Source organism: Rhynchophorus ferrugineus, unplaced genomic scaffold (genome assembly GCF_030347505.1).
Source record: "Rhynchophorus ferrugineus isolate W39M unplaced genomic scaffold, kcgeb_rfMv2 rfM3, whole genome shotgun sequence".
Lineage (NCBI taxonomy): Eukaryota > Metazoa > Arthropoda > Insecta > Coleoptera > Curculionidae > Rhynchophorus > Rhynchophorus ferrugineus.
The window spans coordinates 10,703,821-10,721,378 of NW_027472582.1; the positions used below are offsets into that span (position 1 = coordinate 10,703,821).

A 17,558-nucleotide genomic window follows, 5' to 3' on the forward strand; every position below is an offset into this window, starting at 1 on the left:
TATCTCCTCTGATCTGCCCTTCTAGCAGACTTCCCATCTCCATCAAATGCTTATTTTACAAGATGTTAATTCGGTCCGTACTCCTCTACGGATCTAATGTCTACTTCAAGTTTGTTACACCCAACCAGGTCAAACGGCTTCAAGTTTTCCAAAATAAGCTCCTCAGGAGAATATTAAACGCTCCATGGTTTGTCAGAAATAATCAAATTCATAGGGAAACTGACACTCCAGAAATCAAGCACTTCATATCTCAATCATTCCACAAACATCAACTCCGCTCAAGTTCTACTGAAAACGCGCTTGTTCGCGAGCTGGTCGACATGCTGGGAGCTTAGCACCGCGTCACCGCTAAGCTCTCCCCCTTTTCCAGGCTGAAACGACCTCATCCGTCGCTACAGTCATAACGTTTGCCCCCATACAACAGTACCCAGTTATGTGTTAACCCAGGTTCGCGAATCAATAGAATCGCCGGGCCCTCGTGCCCAATAACGGCTGCCCGATCAGCGGGTGCCATATCCCCAAATTTAATGCAGTAGCAGTAGTGATCCACAGGGGTCAACTGTGAGGTGGTTTCGGTATAGTATATAAACTATATTTAGTTTTCGTCGCCAGTTACAATACTTTACGAAAGATTCTTCACATCTAATACTCGTTGAGTTTAAACTGGGTTTTCATCTAATAGGGCTTGCATTATCTTCGATCTTTTTGCTTCCTCAGACTGTTGTCTGTCATTGGCATCAAAATCATTATTTTGAAATCGTTGAAATTAAAACCGATAATTGAAATGAACAGCATTATCATAAGGTTCTAAAAGTGTTCTATAAGCTTCGGTAACAGATTTCAATTAGACTGGGACTTCCTTTAAGTTAAATATATTTCTATGGAGTAACTTTGTGAGTTTTTTTTGATATTATTTGGGAAAATAAGGAAGCAACTAAAAGCTTTTTCTTGATTTTACTCTCGATGTATCTATGTTTTGTAATAGTCCTAGAAACTTCTACCCTATAAGTTCAAGATAGGCGATAAATAACAATGCCTGTAACAGTCTGATATTCATTTTTTTCAATTCAGATCCATTGTCACTCATGAGGTATATTTCTTGTCAAAAAATAATATCTTATCAACTATCAAAAAGCTGCTTTCATTGTTTTAAGAATAATAAAAGTCTTTTAACCAGCTGAAATGATATAACATTTTCAAATGATTCTTTAGAAGATTAATTGAACTTATGAGTGTTTATTAGAAGACTTATTGAGTGTTGTTTTAAAACATATTTATTAGATAATATTGATGTCTTATTTTAGGTAAAGTTGGAAGTGGAAAAACAACTTTGTTACAGGTAATTCTCAAAGAATTACCGCCTGATGACGGCTCGCTTGTTGTGAATGGTAGTGTCTCGTATGCCTCACAAGAACCTTGGTTGTTTGTTGGTACTGCCAGAGATAATATTCTGTTCGGAGCAGAATACGACGTCGTCAAATATCAGGAAGTAGTCAGAGTATGCGCTCTGCAAAGAGACTTTGCCCTCCTACCGAACGGAGACAAGACACTGATTGGAGAAAGAGGAACATCTCTTAGCGGAGGACAAAGAGCGCGAATAAATTTGGCGAGAGCCATATACCGGGACGCCGATATATACCTCTTGGACGACCCTCTATCCGCAGTGGACGCACACGTAGGGAAACAGATATACCGACACTGTATCAACGATTATTTGAAAGATAAATGCGTGGTATTGGTCACCCATCAGTTGCAGTATTTGAAAGGATGCAAAAACATTTATTTACTCTCCGATGGCAGAGTGGATTATTCGGGCACTTACGAAGAGATGGAGAATTCCGGTAAGGAGTTCACGAAGCTTCTGGAGGAATTTAAGAGGGTCGAGGAGGAAAATAAGAAAGAAGAAACGGAAGCGAGAAAACGCCTAAGGACTTTATCGACGACAAGTTGCGGTAAGTTTCTTAATTATGAGGTGTAAATTTTTGTAAGCTAAATAATAATAGGTTATTTAATACGGTTTGTCGTTCGATAAGCTCGCTGAAATACTCTTTCATTGTTACTATTAGCTCCTTACATTGTAAAAATCTTTATTAAGCATGCTTTTTAAAATGTGAGAATATGCAGAAATCAAAGGGAATAAAATCTGGTGAATAAAGTAGGTATTGCAACAATTCCTATGTTACATTAATTTATAGATTCCTGTCTTGTCTGTGACTTGATGATAAAATATTTTTTCTTTTGTTCTTTTATACGATTTTTCCGTTCAGCATTTTTAGATTACAATATTTCATTAGTCATAAGTATGCAATGTAATTTTATTCTATAGATATTTACCTTAAAATTAAAGAAGCCATTTTCTGCCAAAATAATAGCGTTATAGATTTACAAAATTTTGAAAACCAAATACGAGGTGCATAAAAACGTTCATTTGTGGCACTCATTACTTTTCCTGCATTATGAAATGAAAAAAAGGTTTTGAAACATGATTTCGGCAATTCAAATATGGAGATTTGACGGCTAAATTGGTTTAGTCACAATATGCTCAAAACATCATATTGCGATTTTGAAGTAACAACATGCCGTCTTATACAGCAAAACCAGTCAAAGAAATATTGAAATCCCTTGAAATTGCCTGTCGTAGTATTTGTCGTACCCTCCAAATTTGGCTAAATCTGACCCCTTGCTTCGTTGGAGTACGTTCTTGCAGATAGGCACTTCGTTAGTAAAAAAATGGCTCGATCTTGATTTTTTTCAAGATTCGATTTTTTCGATTATTTTTATGTTCCATTTTTTTTGGAACCGAAACTCCAGTATACCATTTGATTTTCACGTTCTTGTCTTCTTGTTTTGACTCAGGATTCCGGTGGTAGACTTAGTCTCATCTATATCGATGAAACGATACCCAAAATTAATTTATTTTTCCTCCAATCAGTCAGAATACTCCAAACGTTGCTTCTTGTTGCTCACATTACTTAAAAGAAACGATTTCTGCCATTCTCCTACTTTTTTTGAATGTTCACGACTTATAGTATTACATTTACAATCATTAATTCATCTTCCCACTGTTATAAGTGAAGGCGAAGAACCTGAAGAAATACTAAGCGTCATTTTTTTAAGATCTATCATAAATAAGAGGTCAACTGAAAAATCCCCGGTTTGACACATAGATGGCGCTATTATAATTAAATTCATATGATTTTTAGTTAGCCCTAACCCTCAAAAGGTGGGTGTATAAATTGACAGCTGTCGGATCATTAGTTTGTGAATTATAGCATTTTGAGTGAAGTAATTCTTGTTATTGTGAAAAAAATGGATAGAAAAGAATTTCACGTGTTGTTTGCTTTTTGAAGGGATAAAATAATTCATTGGCTATCTTACATCAACAGCGATTATTACGTAGCGTTATTGGACCGTTTGAATACACCGTGTCACAAGTCAGTGAATACGATGGCAAGAATCCATGAATTAGGCTTCGAATTGCTTCCTCATCCACCGAATTCTCCAGATCTGGTCCCCAGCGACTATTTTATGTTCTCAGATCTCAAAAGAATTTTCGTTGGGAAGAAATTTTCGTCGAATGAAGAGGTGGTCGCTGAAACTAAGGCCTATTTTGAAGCAAAGGACAAATCGTACTACAAAAATGGTATCGAAAAGTTGGAGGGTCGCTATTGTCAGTGTATTACCCTTGAAGGGAATTATGTTGAATAAAAAAACTAATTTTGCCAAAAAAATGTTTATTATTTTTACTATGGTAGGCCGTGGACTTTTCAATTCACCTGTTACATACGTTGAGATACCATTATTATTTTTTCAGGAAATTTTGTGGAGGAGACAATAATTGATCCAGTAATAGACAAAGAAAGTACGTTAACGGGAAAAGTTACATGGAATGTCTACAAATCATATCTACAAGCTGGAGGCCACATAATTAAATTTGTATCCCTTGTATTTTTCTTTGTGGTATCTCAAGCCTTGGCTAGCGGGACCGACTATTTTCTGAGTATTTGGTACGTATATTATTACGTTTAATATTTAGATTACTATAGATAAGATATAGTAGTATGATCTAATTCCTTTAAATCCTTAAAGTTATTAATAGGTCGTTCAAGTGGTTTTGATTGATTATCAGATTTTGGTTTAACGGATAAATATTTATTAGACGCATTCGATATATCTTTAGATAGTGTGGGAAATATTTTGATTTTCAGGTTCAATACCAAATTTGTATTAAAAAATGGGTTTAAAAATGATTTTGAAAGTTATTTGGAAACTTTTTAATCATTATCAAAGTTTAATAGCAAAAAATCGTCAATTTGCGCATGAATGTGCATGAATTAAACTACAAAATAGAAAATTGAATTCGGAACTGAATGAGAACTGAATTCTTCTTACAGACTACACTAAAAAACACAGGAGGTGGTATATGATCGGCTCTTTGTATTATTTACAACAATGTCAAAACAGCTACATGATTTTCTTTGACTTTATTATTTCACTTTCATTAGTTATTCAGCTTTTACTTTTTCTGACGTTGTGTGGCCTTTTTTATATTTTAAAGTCTCCTTTTGCCAACGGGGGTTTATCTGGACTGGACCTACAGTTTAACGTGAGCTCAGAACCATGGTTCTCGGCTTAAGCCTACCGATTGGCAAGTGACCAACTTAGAAATCATCCCAGAAGACATCCGGTCGTATCCAGCCTAGTTACAGACGAGACTGGGATCATTTTCCTTGTCGGATTTTACACTATTGCCTAAGGACAATCGCAAATGTTAAACAATCACAAACAGAATTTTACGACCAGGCTCTAGCAGGATTCAAACCTGCAACTATCGCAACAGTAGGTGGACCGTCTTGTCGCCTTTATCACTGTGGCAACTAAGCCACCTTAGGGATTTTTATTTTTATACTACTTATTCAATTTTGGTAATGGTTGATGTTACGTCGTTCGACACTTAGAATTCTTTTTTTTATAAATATATAAATGTGAGTTATTAGTTAATATAAAACATTCGTAGTAAATTTTGTAAATAAAATCAAAGAAAAAGCTACAACTTTACTTGAAGCTTTAACTGATATATAACTTATAGTTTGTCTTCGTCAGTTTTGCTAGTTATATTTCTTACTTTCCCTTTCTTATTACCGTTAAAATACTTAAAGTTTTTTAACTTTTTCGCAATCAAATACAAAAAAATTATAACCAAAGAATTAACAATTGCAAATATAACCAAATTTATATTAATTAAATCCACAGAAGTAGAAAGAAAAATCTTAAAATCTTTCCTTTTTTCTTTTAGTGAAATCTTTTCCATGTTCACTTTTTTTACTTTGGTTTCGTACAGTTTATGAATACTTAATTCAAAAATATGGAAAATTTAAAAAAAAATGACAAGACTTATTGAACACCTGCTTTTTTTGGTTTCCGTTATAGGTTCAATTAATTTTTAATTATATTTTCAAGGGTAAACTGGGAACAACAGAATCAAGGTCCAATAGTAACAAACAACATGACTGAAAATGTGAATTTAATAGACACTACATTGATGAATCGGTTTAATTCATATTTATCTGAAAGTGACGGATTTCTCACGATATATGCTGTTCTCATAGTCATAGTAGCCGTCATGCTAATTTCCAGAGCCATTTTATTCTTTCGGTTTTGTATTACTGCTTCCATCAACCTACATAACAACATGTTTTCGAAAATTGTATACGCCAGCATGAGATTCTTCTTTTTAAACCCATCGGGAAGGATATTGAACAGGTTCTCCAAGGACATGAATTTGGTTGATGAATGGCTGCCGGTTACTATATCTGACACGTTACAGGTAATCATTTTTGTTGAATTATTTTTGTATAGCTAAATCCCCGAGTTACAGATTGGATTAATGATGGCTTCTATTTCGGTAGTTGTGGCGGTAGTCACGCCTATTATGCTGATCCCTACAGGGCTTATACTGACTATATTTTATTTGATAAGGATAGTGTTCATTCGAACTAGTCGGGAGATAAAACGTCTCGAAGCTGCTAGTAAGTAATGAATGTCAATTAATGCTGAAAATAATACTTAAACAAATATTTTCAATATTTTTTGTTATTCATCCAACGTGAACTATTATAAAACTATTTATTATTGATAACAAAATCCCTTTCCTCAATCAAAGTTAAGAAGTATTGTTTCAAATTCGAAATATTAACATTTAAAACAATTTACGTAATAATTTGATGAAATGAAGAAAATACTCGAACAGTTTAAAAAATAAGCATATATATATATATATATATATATATATATATATATACATATGTATATTTTATTTGATAAGGATAGTGTTCATTCGAACTAGTCGGGAGATAAAACGTCTCGAAGCTGCTAGTAAGTAATGAATGTCAATTAATGCTGAAAAAAATACTTAAACAAATATTTTCAATATTTTTTGTTATTCATCCAACGTGAACTATTATAAAACTAAGAAGAATTTGATGAAATGAAGAAAATACTCGAACAGTTTAAAAAATAAGCATATATATATATATATATATATATATATATATATATATATATACATATGTATATTTTATTTGATAAGGATAGTGTTCATTCGAACTAGTCGGGAGATAAAACGTCTCGAAGCTGCTAGTAAGTAATGAATGTCAATTAATGCTGAAAAAAATACTTAAACAAATATTTTCAATATTTTTTGTTATTCATCCAACGTGAACAATTATAAAACTATTTATTATTGATAACAAAATCCCTTCCCTCAATCAAAGTTAAGCTTATATCAATAAGTATTGTTTCAACTTCGAAATATTAACATTTAAAACAATTTACGTAATAATTTGTAAATGAAAGAGAAAAAAAACATACTATTCACCATAACAATAACATTGAGATGTGAAAATCTAAAATATATAGCATAATTTAATAGTTTTTGATGAAAAATGAAGAAAATACTCGAACGGTTTAAAAAAAAAGCATATATATATATATATATATATATATATATATATATATATATATATATATATATATATATATATATACAAATTTTGAAATTAATAATTAGGTTTTAATCTTTATAATCAAATTTATGAGACCAAACCAAACAAAACCTGTATATTGTCAAATATATATGTCAACATTGAATTAAATATTCTTAACATATGTTATTAGTATATTACCTCTAGTAGTCCCTTTGTACTTATTGCACTCTTCTTCCTTATTATTATATTACTTTCTTACTTATTGTACTTATTTTCTCTGAGATTATTCAAATTCACCTTCTTTGAACATAGTTTTTTTCAAGAATTAGTAAATTTAAAGAAATTGTTTGACTTAATCATCGCATTTTTTCATACAGACAATGTTATTTGCAACAATATCAATATACTACATGCTTTCTAGATACTTGAACAGCTAACTTCACATTAAATTTTCTGCAGATTTACTTTGATTCTATAACTTCGTTTTAATTTATTATTCGCCTTTTACTCTTTCGGCATTTTTTGACCTTTTTATTGGGCTTAAAAGTTATCCTGCCTTAGTTATTTTGTTAAAATTGTGTCATTTAACGTCTAGGTTCTAGGATACCTTATTTTTTAATATCCATTAGTTTTTTTTAACAAATTTAATAACAATTTTATAGTTAATACATTTACTACTTACATAGTCTACTTTGAAGTGTTTTTTGCAATTTTACAATCATAAATAGCCAAACATCAACATTCCTGCGCAGTATTGTTGTTTTTTTTTAACAAAGCGATAGAAATATAGATATTTTCCCTACAATCAACAAATTAATATTTTTTTCAATTAAATGGCCTTCTTTTGCTTCTCAGTCATCATTTATTTATTACATTATTACTAGTCGTTACCGACTAATCTACAATTAGTCTTTACAATAACTTAAATCTAGGTATATATTTACTGCTGTTACACTGCTTTTTCTTTGTTAAATGCACCTCACTACACCACACAAGATCAAATGATTTGAATTTTTTGAGTCCATGCCCTGTGCTGGTGTTATACAAGAGTTGTAATACTTCAATATTGATTCTTTTGAAATTTCTTCTCATTCTGTTATTATCTCAGTCCCTTCTGGTGTCCCTAGTATCTGGGTGCACCTACAATGCTTTGTTCTGGAAAACTTGTATTGTATTTATATTACTTTTTGCGAAACTTGCATCTATTCAATACTTGCTGGTATAATAGCAATTTGTTATGTATTTGTATAATTCTAATTAACTAATACATTCTCCTATGTTTGAAATCAAAATAATGCATTAAATAAATATGAATATTTTTACTGTAATGACCTACAGAGTGTAATGACAAATTTTACATTGTTTCTCCAATATCGATATTTTTCAATAATCCGATATATTTTTTACAAATCAGTGACCTTTTTTTGTTGTTCAAAGTAATAAAATATCGACATATCGATATTTGTTTGGCTTTGGACAGCTTCGCTTCTTACCTATACAGAAAAATAACGTTTTTAGCAAGAAGCCCGGTTTATTCCCACTTGACGGCATCCCTCCAAGGTCTAACGACAATTCGAGCATTCGGAGCCCAAGAGATGCTAAAACAGCAATTCGACAACTATCAGGATGTTTATAGCTCGACGTACTTCATGTTCATCGCTACTACTAGAGCCTTTGGATACTGGCTGGATCTCCATACCGTCATATTTGTAGTACTGGTGACTTTTAGCTTTTTGTTTCTAAAAACTGGTATGTATTCTTATAAGAGGTCAATTGAAAATTCCCCGGTCTGACACATAAATCGCGCTACTATAATTAAATCCTTATATTTTTTAGTTAGTCCTAAGTCGTAAAACACGCGTGTATAAATTTGACAGCTATCGGATCATTTGTTTGTGAATTATAGCTTTTTGAGTGAAGCAACTTTTGTTATTGTGAAAAAAATGGATAAAAATAAATTTCATGTGTTGATAAAATATTGTTGCTTGAAGTGAAAAAATACAGTTGAAGCAAAAACTTGGCTTGATGCTTGAGTTTCCGAACCCAGGAAACCAACCATCTAGGATTGGTATGCTAAGTTTAGACGTGGTGAAATAAACACCGAATATGATGAACGCAGTGCACGCCCAAAAGAGTTTGTTACCGACGAAAACATTTAAAAAATCCACAAAATGATTTTGAATGATCGTAAATTAAAATTGAATGAAATAGCAGACACTCTAAAGATATCCACTGAACATGTACATCATATCATCCACAAATATTTGGGTATGAGAAAGCTTTATGCAGTGGGTGCCGCGCGAGCTCACTTTTAACCAAAAACAACGACGAGTTGATGATTCGGAGCAGTGTTTGAAGATGATCAAGCGTTATAAACCCAAGTTTTTGCGTTGATATGTGACAATGGATGAAACATGGCTCCATCAGTTCACCCCGAAGTCCAATCCACAGTCATCCGAGTGGACTGCACACGATGAACCCGCTCCGAAGCGTGGGAAAATGCAACAGCCGGCTGGCAAGTTTATGATGTCTGTATTTTGGGATGCGCATAGAATAATTTTCATTGACTACTGAACAAGCGACTATTACGGTTCGAATTTCTTCCTCATCCACCGTATTCTCCAGATCTGGCCACCAGCGACTATTTCCTGTTCTCAGATCTCAAAAGAATACTCGCTGGTAAGAAATGTTCGAAATCGAATGAAGAGGTGATCGACGAAACTGAGGCTTATTTTGAAGCAAAGGACAAATCGTATTACAAAAATGGTATCGAAAAGTTGGAGGGTCGCTATAATCAGTGGATTACCCTTGAAGGGAATTATGTTGAATAAAAAAAAGTAATTTTTCCAAAAAATGTGTTTCACTATGGTAAGCCGAGGACTTTTCAATTGACCTATTACTTCTTCATTGTAAATAACATCATTCAAATTTATTGTTAAAGATGCGTTTGGTGGAAGCGTCGGTCTAGCCATCACGCAAGCGATAAGTCTGACGGGCTGGTTTCAGTATGGAATTAGACAATGGAGCGAGATGGAGAACACCATGACGTCAGTGGAACGTATTAAAGAGTACGCCGACGTGGTTCCGGAAGTGACCTTCACCGACAAACCCATAAATCCACCGAACAATTGGCCTCAAACTGGACGACTAGCATTCCAGGACGTGTCGCTGCGATACAGCAAAGACGGTCCAAAAGTGTTGAACAACATAAGTTTCTCTATACGATCGGGTGAAAAGGTCGGAATTGTTGGGAGGACTGGCGCTGGGAAATCGTCCATCATCTCGGCGTTGTTTAGACTAGCGAACATCGAAGGCAAAATCATAATAGATGATGTTAATACCCAGCATATACCCCTAAACTGTTTAAGATCGAATTTGTCCATCATACCGCAAGAGCCAGTACTGTTCGCAGGTTCTGTACGAAAAAATTTGGATCCCTTTGATGAATATAAAGACGAAGTGAGTAATCGTATATTCCAGGCTGAGCAATAAAAGTTGTCGTTCGATAGAAAATAAAGTTTTTATGGGGTGAAATAATATTTCAATGTAATATCCAATCAATTTCCATCTTATTTTGATCTAATAAATTAACACTAATAAGTTATTTGTTTTTATCCTAATTTGCTACGGTTTTAAAATAATTATGTTGAAATACTTATTCTACGATATGTCACTTCTTTTCAATGTGCACTGGATTTTACTTATAACTTCACTGAACTAGGTTAAATGGTTTTACTTCCTTTAATCTTCTAACTAATCCATCATTATCTAGGAGCTCGAGAACTTCAACATTAATGCGCTGATAGAGCCTCTGTTCAAGTCTTTGGAAATGGTCCTTGATAACGTTATCGACAACTTCTACCTTTATATCCTCATGCAGGAGCATGGTGCATCAACAATACCCCACAGTACCTTGTTTTGGAATATTTGTATGATATTTCCATTTCTTTAGCTGGTACAACTGCAGTTGAATAATATAGGTCCACACTAGTTTCACAATTTGTTGGTAAAACAAAAGCTTATGATGACTACAGTCAAGGTTGGATATCTGTCCAATAACCAGTATATTTAACATGTGGCTTCCACCGGAGTTCAACATCGAGGTTCATCAAGATATTTGTCTGTATTTCCATTTGAGGCTACTTGCAGATTTATATATAAGTGGTCAATTGAAAAGTCTCCGGTCTATCATAGTAAAACATATTTTTTTGGCAAAACCGAGCATTCTTTTGAGATCTGAGAACAGGAAATAGTCGCTGGGGCCAGATCTGGAGAATACGATGGATGAGGAAGGAATTTAAAGCTCAATTTATGGATTTTTGCCATCGTTTTCACTTACTTGTGACACGGTGCATTCAAACGCTCCAACAACGCTATGTAATAGTCGCTGTTGATGGTCCTTTTTCAAGGTAGCCAATGAAAATTATTCTATGCGCATCCCAAAATACAGACGCCATAATCTTGTCAGCCGACTGTTTTCCCACGCTTTGGAGCGGGTTCATCGTGTGCAGTCCACTCGGATGACTGTCGATTTAACTTCGGAGTGAAATGATGGGGCCATGTTTCATCTATTGTCATATATCGACAAAAAACTCGGGTTTATTACGCTTGATCATCTTCAAACACTACTCCGAATCATCAACTCCTCGTTACACCCACTTTGCACAGAGCTTTTTCGTACCCAAATATTCGTGAGTGATATGATGTACACGTTCAGTTGATATATTTAGAGTGTCTGGAATTTCATTCAATTTCAATTTACAGTTATTGAAAATCATTTTGTGGGTTCTTTAAATGTTTTCATCGGAAACAACCTCTTTTGGGTGTCCACTGCGCTCACCGTCTTCGGTGCTCATTTCACCACGTCTAAACTTAGCATACCAATCCTTGATGGTTGATTTTCCTGGGGCAGTATTCGAAAACTTTATCAAGCCATTTTTGCCATCGTTTTCACTTACTTGTGATTTTTGCTCGTTTTTGCCTCAACTGTATTTTTTCCCTTCAAAAAGCAATATTTTATCAACACGCGAAATTCCTTTTCATCATTTTTTTCACAATAACAAAAATTGCTTCACTCAAAATACTATAATTTTGAAAAACTAATGATCCGACAGCATCTCTTGATGGTTAGGTCTAACTAAAAACATATAGATTTAATTCTAGTAGCGTCATATATGTGTCAGGCTGGGCACTTTTCAATTGACCTGTTACTAGCTTGTGCTTGATTTGTGTTGATTCAGCTATTTAAACAAATATGTTAAATATTTGTTGTTATTTATTCAACTTGAACAAAAATCAATTGAAGTCAAGCTTACATAAACAGATACATGTCACATCAAATTGTTTCAACTCCGAAATATTAATATTTAAAGAAAAAAGTGATGTGGAAGTAATATATTTTTTCAGTGAAATTGGTGGATAAAAGATCATTTGGTGTATGTTTTTGGAACATGTTTGAATCGGAATGCTGCATTTAGCAGGCGAATTTAGCATTAGATTGGTGAATTTTATAGTTGCTTTTCTTGGTAGATTTTTCACCACTTGTACGGTTATTAAGTAATAGCCCGGTGCTTTCTTTGGATTGATGTCACTTTTTATAACTTTCTAGACTTCCTTTTTTTAGGACTTTTCTATAGATTTCTTTTGATGCAACAAGTTTAATCGGAAAATGTTCACACTAGCTCATTGGTACATTATGTTAAAGCTCAATTTCATTTGGTTTAAAGGTTTGTTCGAAACAATCGGCGAAAGCTTCAGTTTTTGTCGACTTTTGTTTATAAATAAGATAATAATGAGTTTCAGAAATATAAAAATGACTAAACATGCTATTATTAAACGATAAACATCATTGAACAGTTTATTAATACTTATAATAACTGATAAATAATTAAGACACTTTTCTTGTAGGAAATTTGGAATGCCTTGACCGAGGTTGAGCTCAAAGAAGCCGTTGCGGACCTTCCCTGTGGATTAGAGAGTAACATTTCGGAAGGCGGTTCGAATTTCAGTGTGGGACAGCGCCAGTTAATTTGTCTCTCTCGCGCCATACTAAGGAAGAATACCATTTTGATATTAGACGAGGCGACTGCTAGCGTGGACCCTCATACGGACGCAATGATTCAGGCAACGATTCGAAAAAGTTTCAGAGAATGCACGGTACTCACGATAGCTCATAGATTGCATACCGTCATGGACTCTGATAAAATTCTGGTGATGGACGCCGGACGAATGGCAGAATACGGTCATCCGTTCGAACTACTTCGAAATAAGAACGGCATATTCTCAGTATTGGTTCGTCAAACCGGTCGTGCAATGGCCGGTAACTTGTTACAAATAGCCGAAAAGGTAACGGTAAATTCATAAAATTAACTGGTTATGATGGTAAAAGCTAGCGCAATAATAAGCACTGAATTTTTTCAGTGCTAATGTTATACGAGGGTAGTTCAATAAGTCTGTTGAATATTATGGAAAAGCAATTTATTTCATTTTTGCTCTCTATACAATTCCAAGCATTAGTCACCTCCTTGTTTGACATAAACTATTCTTTTTAGTGAAATTTTTCAAAGTTTTGTTTGCATTATGGTCTGTAAATTAGTTTTAAAGCTTATTTTATTTGAAGCTTGATTGTAAAAAATTGGTACAACGTATTTTATTCAAGGTATTGACCCATTTTGTTGTATCCTCATAAGAAGTGAAGCTTTGCTTAGACAGATCACGACGATAGTAATCAGAAAGAACAAGATCTGGAAAATACGGCGGGTAAGGTAAATGCACTTCGCATTTTAATATTTCCACCCATATATTTTTACTGGTTTCCAAATATGTGGCCAAGCGTTGTCATGCTGAAGCATAACTTTGTTGTGCCTTTGAGTGTATTCCGATCGTTTCTCGCGCAGTGCTTAGCTCAAATATATCAATTGTAGCTGATAGTGATCCCCACTGATTGATGGTTTCACCGAATAATGCCTTGAAATCGTCGTTTTCAAATGTGTTTGGCTATTCTGAACTTTCTTTGTCTTATCTATCAAAATCATCACCTTTAACACGTCGAATTCAGTATTCAAATGTTGAAGTCGATAAAATATGGTATAAACTTCAAACAGCACTCGATGACTTTCAGTCGCCGTTTTTTTTTTCAAATTGAATAAAAAAGTGAAACTTCCTGCAAATGCGATTTACTCAGTACCAATTCTGACATTTTCAACACACTGCAAATATTTTTTGTTCACACCTCGACGAAATTACACATACTGAAAGGTGAGGCTTCAATATGTAATTGGTTAAAAATATACTAGATGCGATTTAATAGACAGTAATACAATTTGCTGTAAATCCTTTAAAATTAATGTATAGATCTGATAATTAAAAAGTTTCTTGCCGGCAATTTTGGTGAACAGAATTTTATATGGTGTTTATTCAAAGTAATTCTTGTGATTTATCAAAACTATTCATATTCAGAGCCGTACATTGTCATCATAAAACACGATTTTTTTGTTTTCTTGTAACATGTCTATTGAAAAGTCCCCGGCCTGACACATAGATGACGTTACTAGAATTAAATCTATATATTTTTTAGTTAGACCAAACTCTCAAAAAATGCGTGTATAAATTTGACAGCTGTTGGATCATTAGTTTGTGAATTATAGCATTTTGAGTGAAGCAACTTTTGTTATTGTGAAAAAAATGGATAAAAAGGAACTTTGCGTGTTGATAAAATATTGCTTTTTGAAAGGAAAAAAATACAGTTGAAGCAAAAACTTAACTGATCAACAATCAAGGATTGGTATGCTAAGTTTAGACGTGGTGAAATGAGAGCCGAAGACAATGAATGCAGTGGACACCAAAAGAGGTTACCGATGAAAACATTTAAAAAAATCCACAAAATGATTTTGAATAACCGTAAATTGAAATTGAATAAAATAGTAGACACTCTAAAGATATCAACTGAACGTGTACATCATATCATTCACGAATATTTGGGTACGAGAAAGCACTGTGCAAAGTGGGTGCCGCGCGAGCTCACTTTTGACCAAAAACAATGACGAGTTGATGATTTGGAGCAGTTTTTGAAGATGATTAAGCATAATAAAGCCGAGTTTTTGCATCGATATGTGAAAATGGATGAAACATGGCTCCATAATTTCACCCCAAAGTCTAATCAACAGTCATCCGAGTAGACTGCACAAGATGAACCCGCTCTAAAGCGTGTGAAAACGCAACAGTCGGCTGGCAAGGTCATGGCGTCTGTATTTAGGAATGCGCATGGAACAATTTTCATTGACTACCTTGAAAAAGGAAAGAAAAAGAAAGTGTTGCAAAACAGTTACTAGTAAAAAAAGTCGAATAGCGACTGAAATAGTCGATAGCAAAAAGTAGTCAATTACTGAACAGTCGATAGACTATTTCAGTCGATTGTTCCCAACACTAGTACCCGACTCGAAAAGAATGGAACGCCGTTAGAAAAGGAAGATAATAAAGAAAAGAAAAGAAAAGAAAGATATAGTTTATTCTTTTCTATATTTGCGTTAAGAATCGAATTTGAGACCTCGTAAAAGTCTTAGAGCCATGTGTTCGAAAGAGATATATCTTAGTCCTGATTGTAAATTTTCCTCTCTTCGACACGTGTCATCTTTGAGAAGTAATAACCACTACAGCTTGGCCAGTTCGACTGATTACTTCAATAGTAGATGTCACTTTTTTCATCTATATGGAGCATTTCAACTCCTGCACATTGTCTAACTGGATTTACAGCAACGATCGACCCGTCATTTGTCAATATTTCGGCCTTTTCTTCATTAATTTTCAAGCTATATGACTCTGCAATTTAAAGTATATCATGAAGAATGCTAGAGGAGATTATGCTTGTTAGTGTTCAGCTTACTAAGCTGCCCAAAGTTATACTTTCTTTTAAAGTAAATTAAAATTATAATTTTTATTGGAATTTTATGGAAAAATAGTACTGTAGATATCGGATTAGAAACTTGAGCAGCAAACTATTTTAAATATCGATAGCAGTGATAATTTATATCATAGTAACCATTCACTAACTACCTGTTCTTGCTGGCGCTCACAGCATTTCGGACTATTAAGGATAAAATCTATATTTATTTTTATATTACCTATTTTCTTTAGCGATATCTCACAGACTGACTTTAACAACTTATACTAAGCAAATTTGACAGTCTTAACATGTACCCTCTTCATACTTCAGCATTTATTTTGTTATTGTACTGTTTTTACGAGTTGGAATCAATTTTTACGATCATGAAATCCTCTGTCAACATCAGTACAAATCGCATCCGCTATGATTTTCGACATCTAGTTTATCGAAACATTAATTGATAATTATTCCTCAAATTCTTTAAATTATTATTGTTGAATATGAATAAATGCTCCATAGGGACTTCCACCCCTTAACTTTTCTAAAGAGCTGCTACTTTTTATTCAAAATTCTATAATTTTTAGCGCCTACCATAAATATAACCTAATAAATGTTTTTAATTTATTATTAAAACAATATGTACAACTGATCTCTGTTTTAGACTTACCACGAGAAGGGAAATCATCCTGAAGAAACTATTTAAGGAACGTGCATATGGGAACAAAATATTTATTTCTATTATTTAATCTCGTCCACCTAAACTAAGGAACATTGATAAAAATGTGATAATCTGAGAAGCTTATATGTAAATTATATATGAGTAATTAATTTTAAATAAATCAAAATATTTAACTAGTAATTAAAACTGTTATTTAATTATGTTAATATGTTAATATAAGTGAAAAGTTTTATTACAATTTAATACTACTTAAAAATCATCGTGGTCCATCGATTCGAATACTTTCGGCTTTAATCGTATATCGGTCGGCGCAATATACCCCCGGCAAGGAGAAATGCCAAAAATCGATGTTGCCAAATTTACCGTTGGGTTACATGCCTTATGGTTGTAATTTATTTTTAGAAAAACCATTTATTTAACAAGACTCTGATATAAACTTTTGTATTGCGTCTTGAAACAAAAAATAATAATATATTAGATACGTTTTTTACTATTTACTACAATATATAGTCCTTGCTTTATATTTATGAACACTGCAGGCTGCTGCAAGCTACGCGTTCGTCATAAGAAATAATAAACGGTATTGGTCTGTATCTACAAGAAAGTTGTTATAAAATTTTATTGATATATAATACATTAGTAGAATTGTATATTTAAATATGTGGTAATTTAGTAAATAGTTTATAGCATAGTTAAGGTTTATTGTTTTATTTCCTCTAATTTATAATTTAATTAATATTAAATTTTAAAATATAAAAATTTAGTATAACGCTATATTTTTTTTACCTCCTTTAAAATGTTTCGTAAATTAATGTCGTGTTCTTATTATTTTTTAAAGGTCATCTTTACTATATATACATATGTATGGTATATATAGCTTAATATAAAACTTTTGAACATTACCCTTTATTTTAATAACTGATACAGATTATGTTTTACGACTTGAAGACCAATACTATGTCGATATCAAAAGTTTGGTTATAGATGAGACAGAGCCCTACTCGTGACGTCC

The 17,558-nt window shown here is 33.3% G+C and overlaps 1 protein-coding gene across 5 annotated transcripts in view; it reads left to right on the forward strand.

The window, feature by feature from the left end:
- LOC143193519 (putative multidrug resistance-associated protein lethal(2)03659) overlaps positions 1 to 16,734 on the forward strand; it is a 34,267-nt gene extending 17,533 nt beyond the window's left edge. For all 5 annotated transcript variants that reach the window (XM_076399771.1, XM_076399772.1, XM_076399770.1 and 2 more), the window contains 8 exons: positions 1,305 to 1,952; positions 3,815 to 4,007; positions 5,461 to 5,827; positions 5,879 to 6,029; positions 8,505 to 8,735; positions 9,928 to 10,445; positions 12,894 to 13,331; positions 16,529 to 16,734. In XM_076399771.1, coding sequence (XP_076255886.1) covers positions 1,305 to 1,952; positions 3,815 to 4,007; positions 5,461 to 5,827; positions 5,879 to 6,029; positions 8,505 to 8,735; positions 9,928 to 10,445; positions 12,894 to 13,331; positions 16,529 to 16,570 — 2,588 coding nt within the window. In that variant the 3' untranslated portion in view covers positions 16,571 to 16,734. The remainder of the gene's footprint in view (positions 1 to 1,304; positions 1,953 to 3,814; positions 4,008 to 5,460; positions 5,828 to 5,878; positions 6,030 to 8,504; positions 8,736 to 9,927; positions 10,446 to 12,893; positions 13,332 to 16,528) is intronic.
- Positions 16,735 to 17,558: the final 824 nt, after the last annotated feature.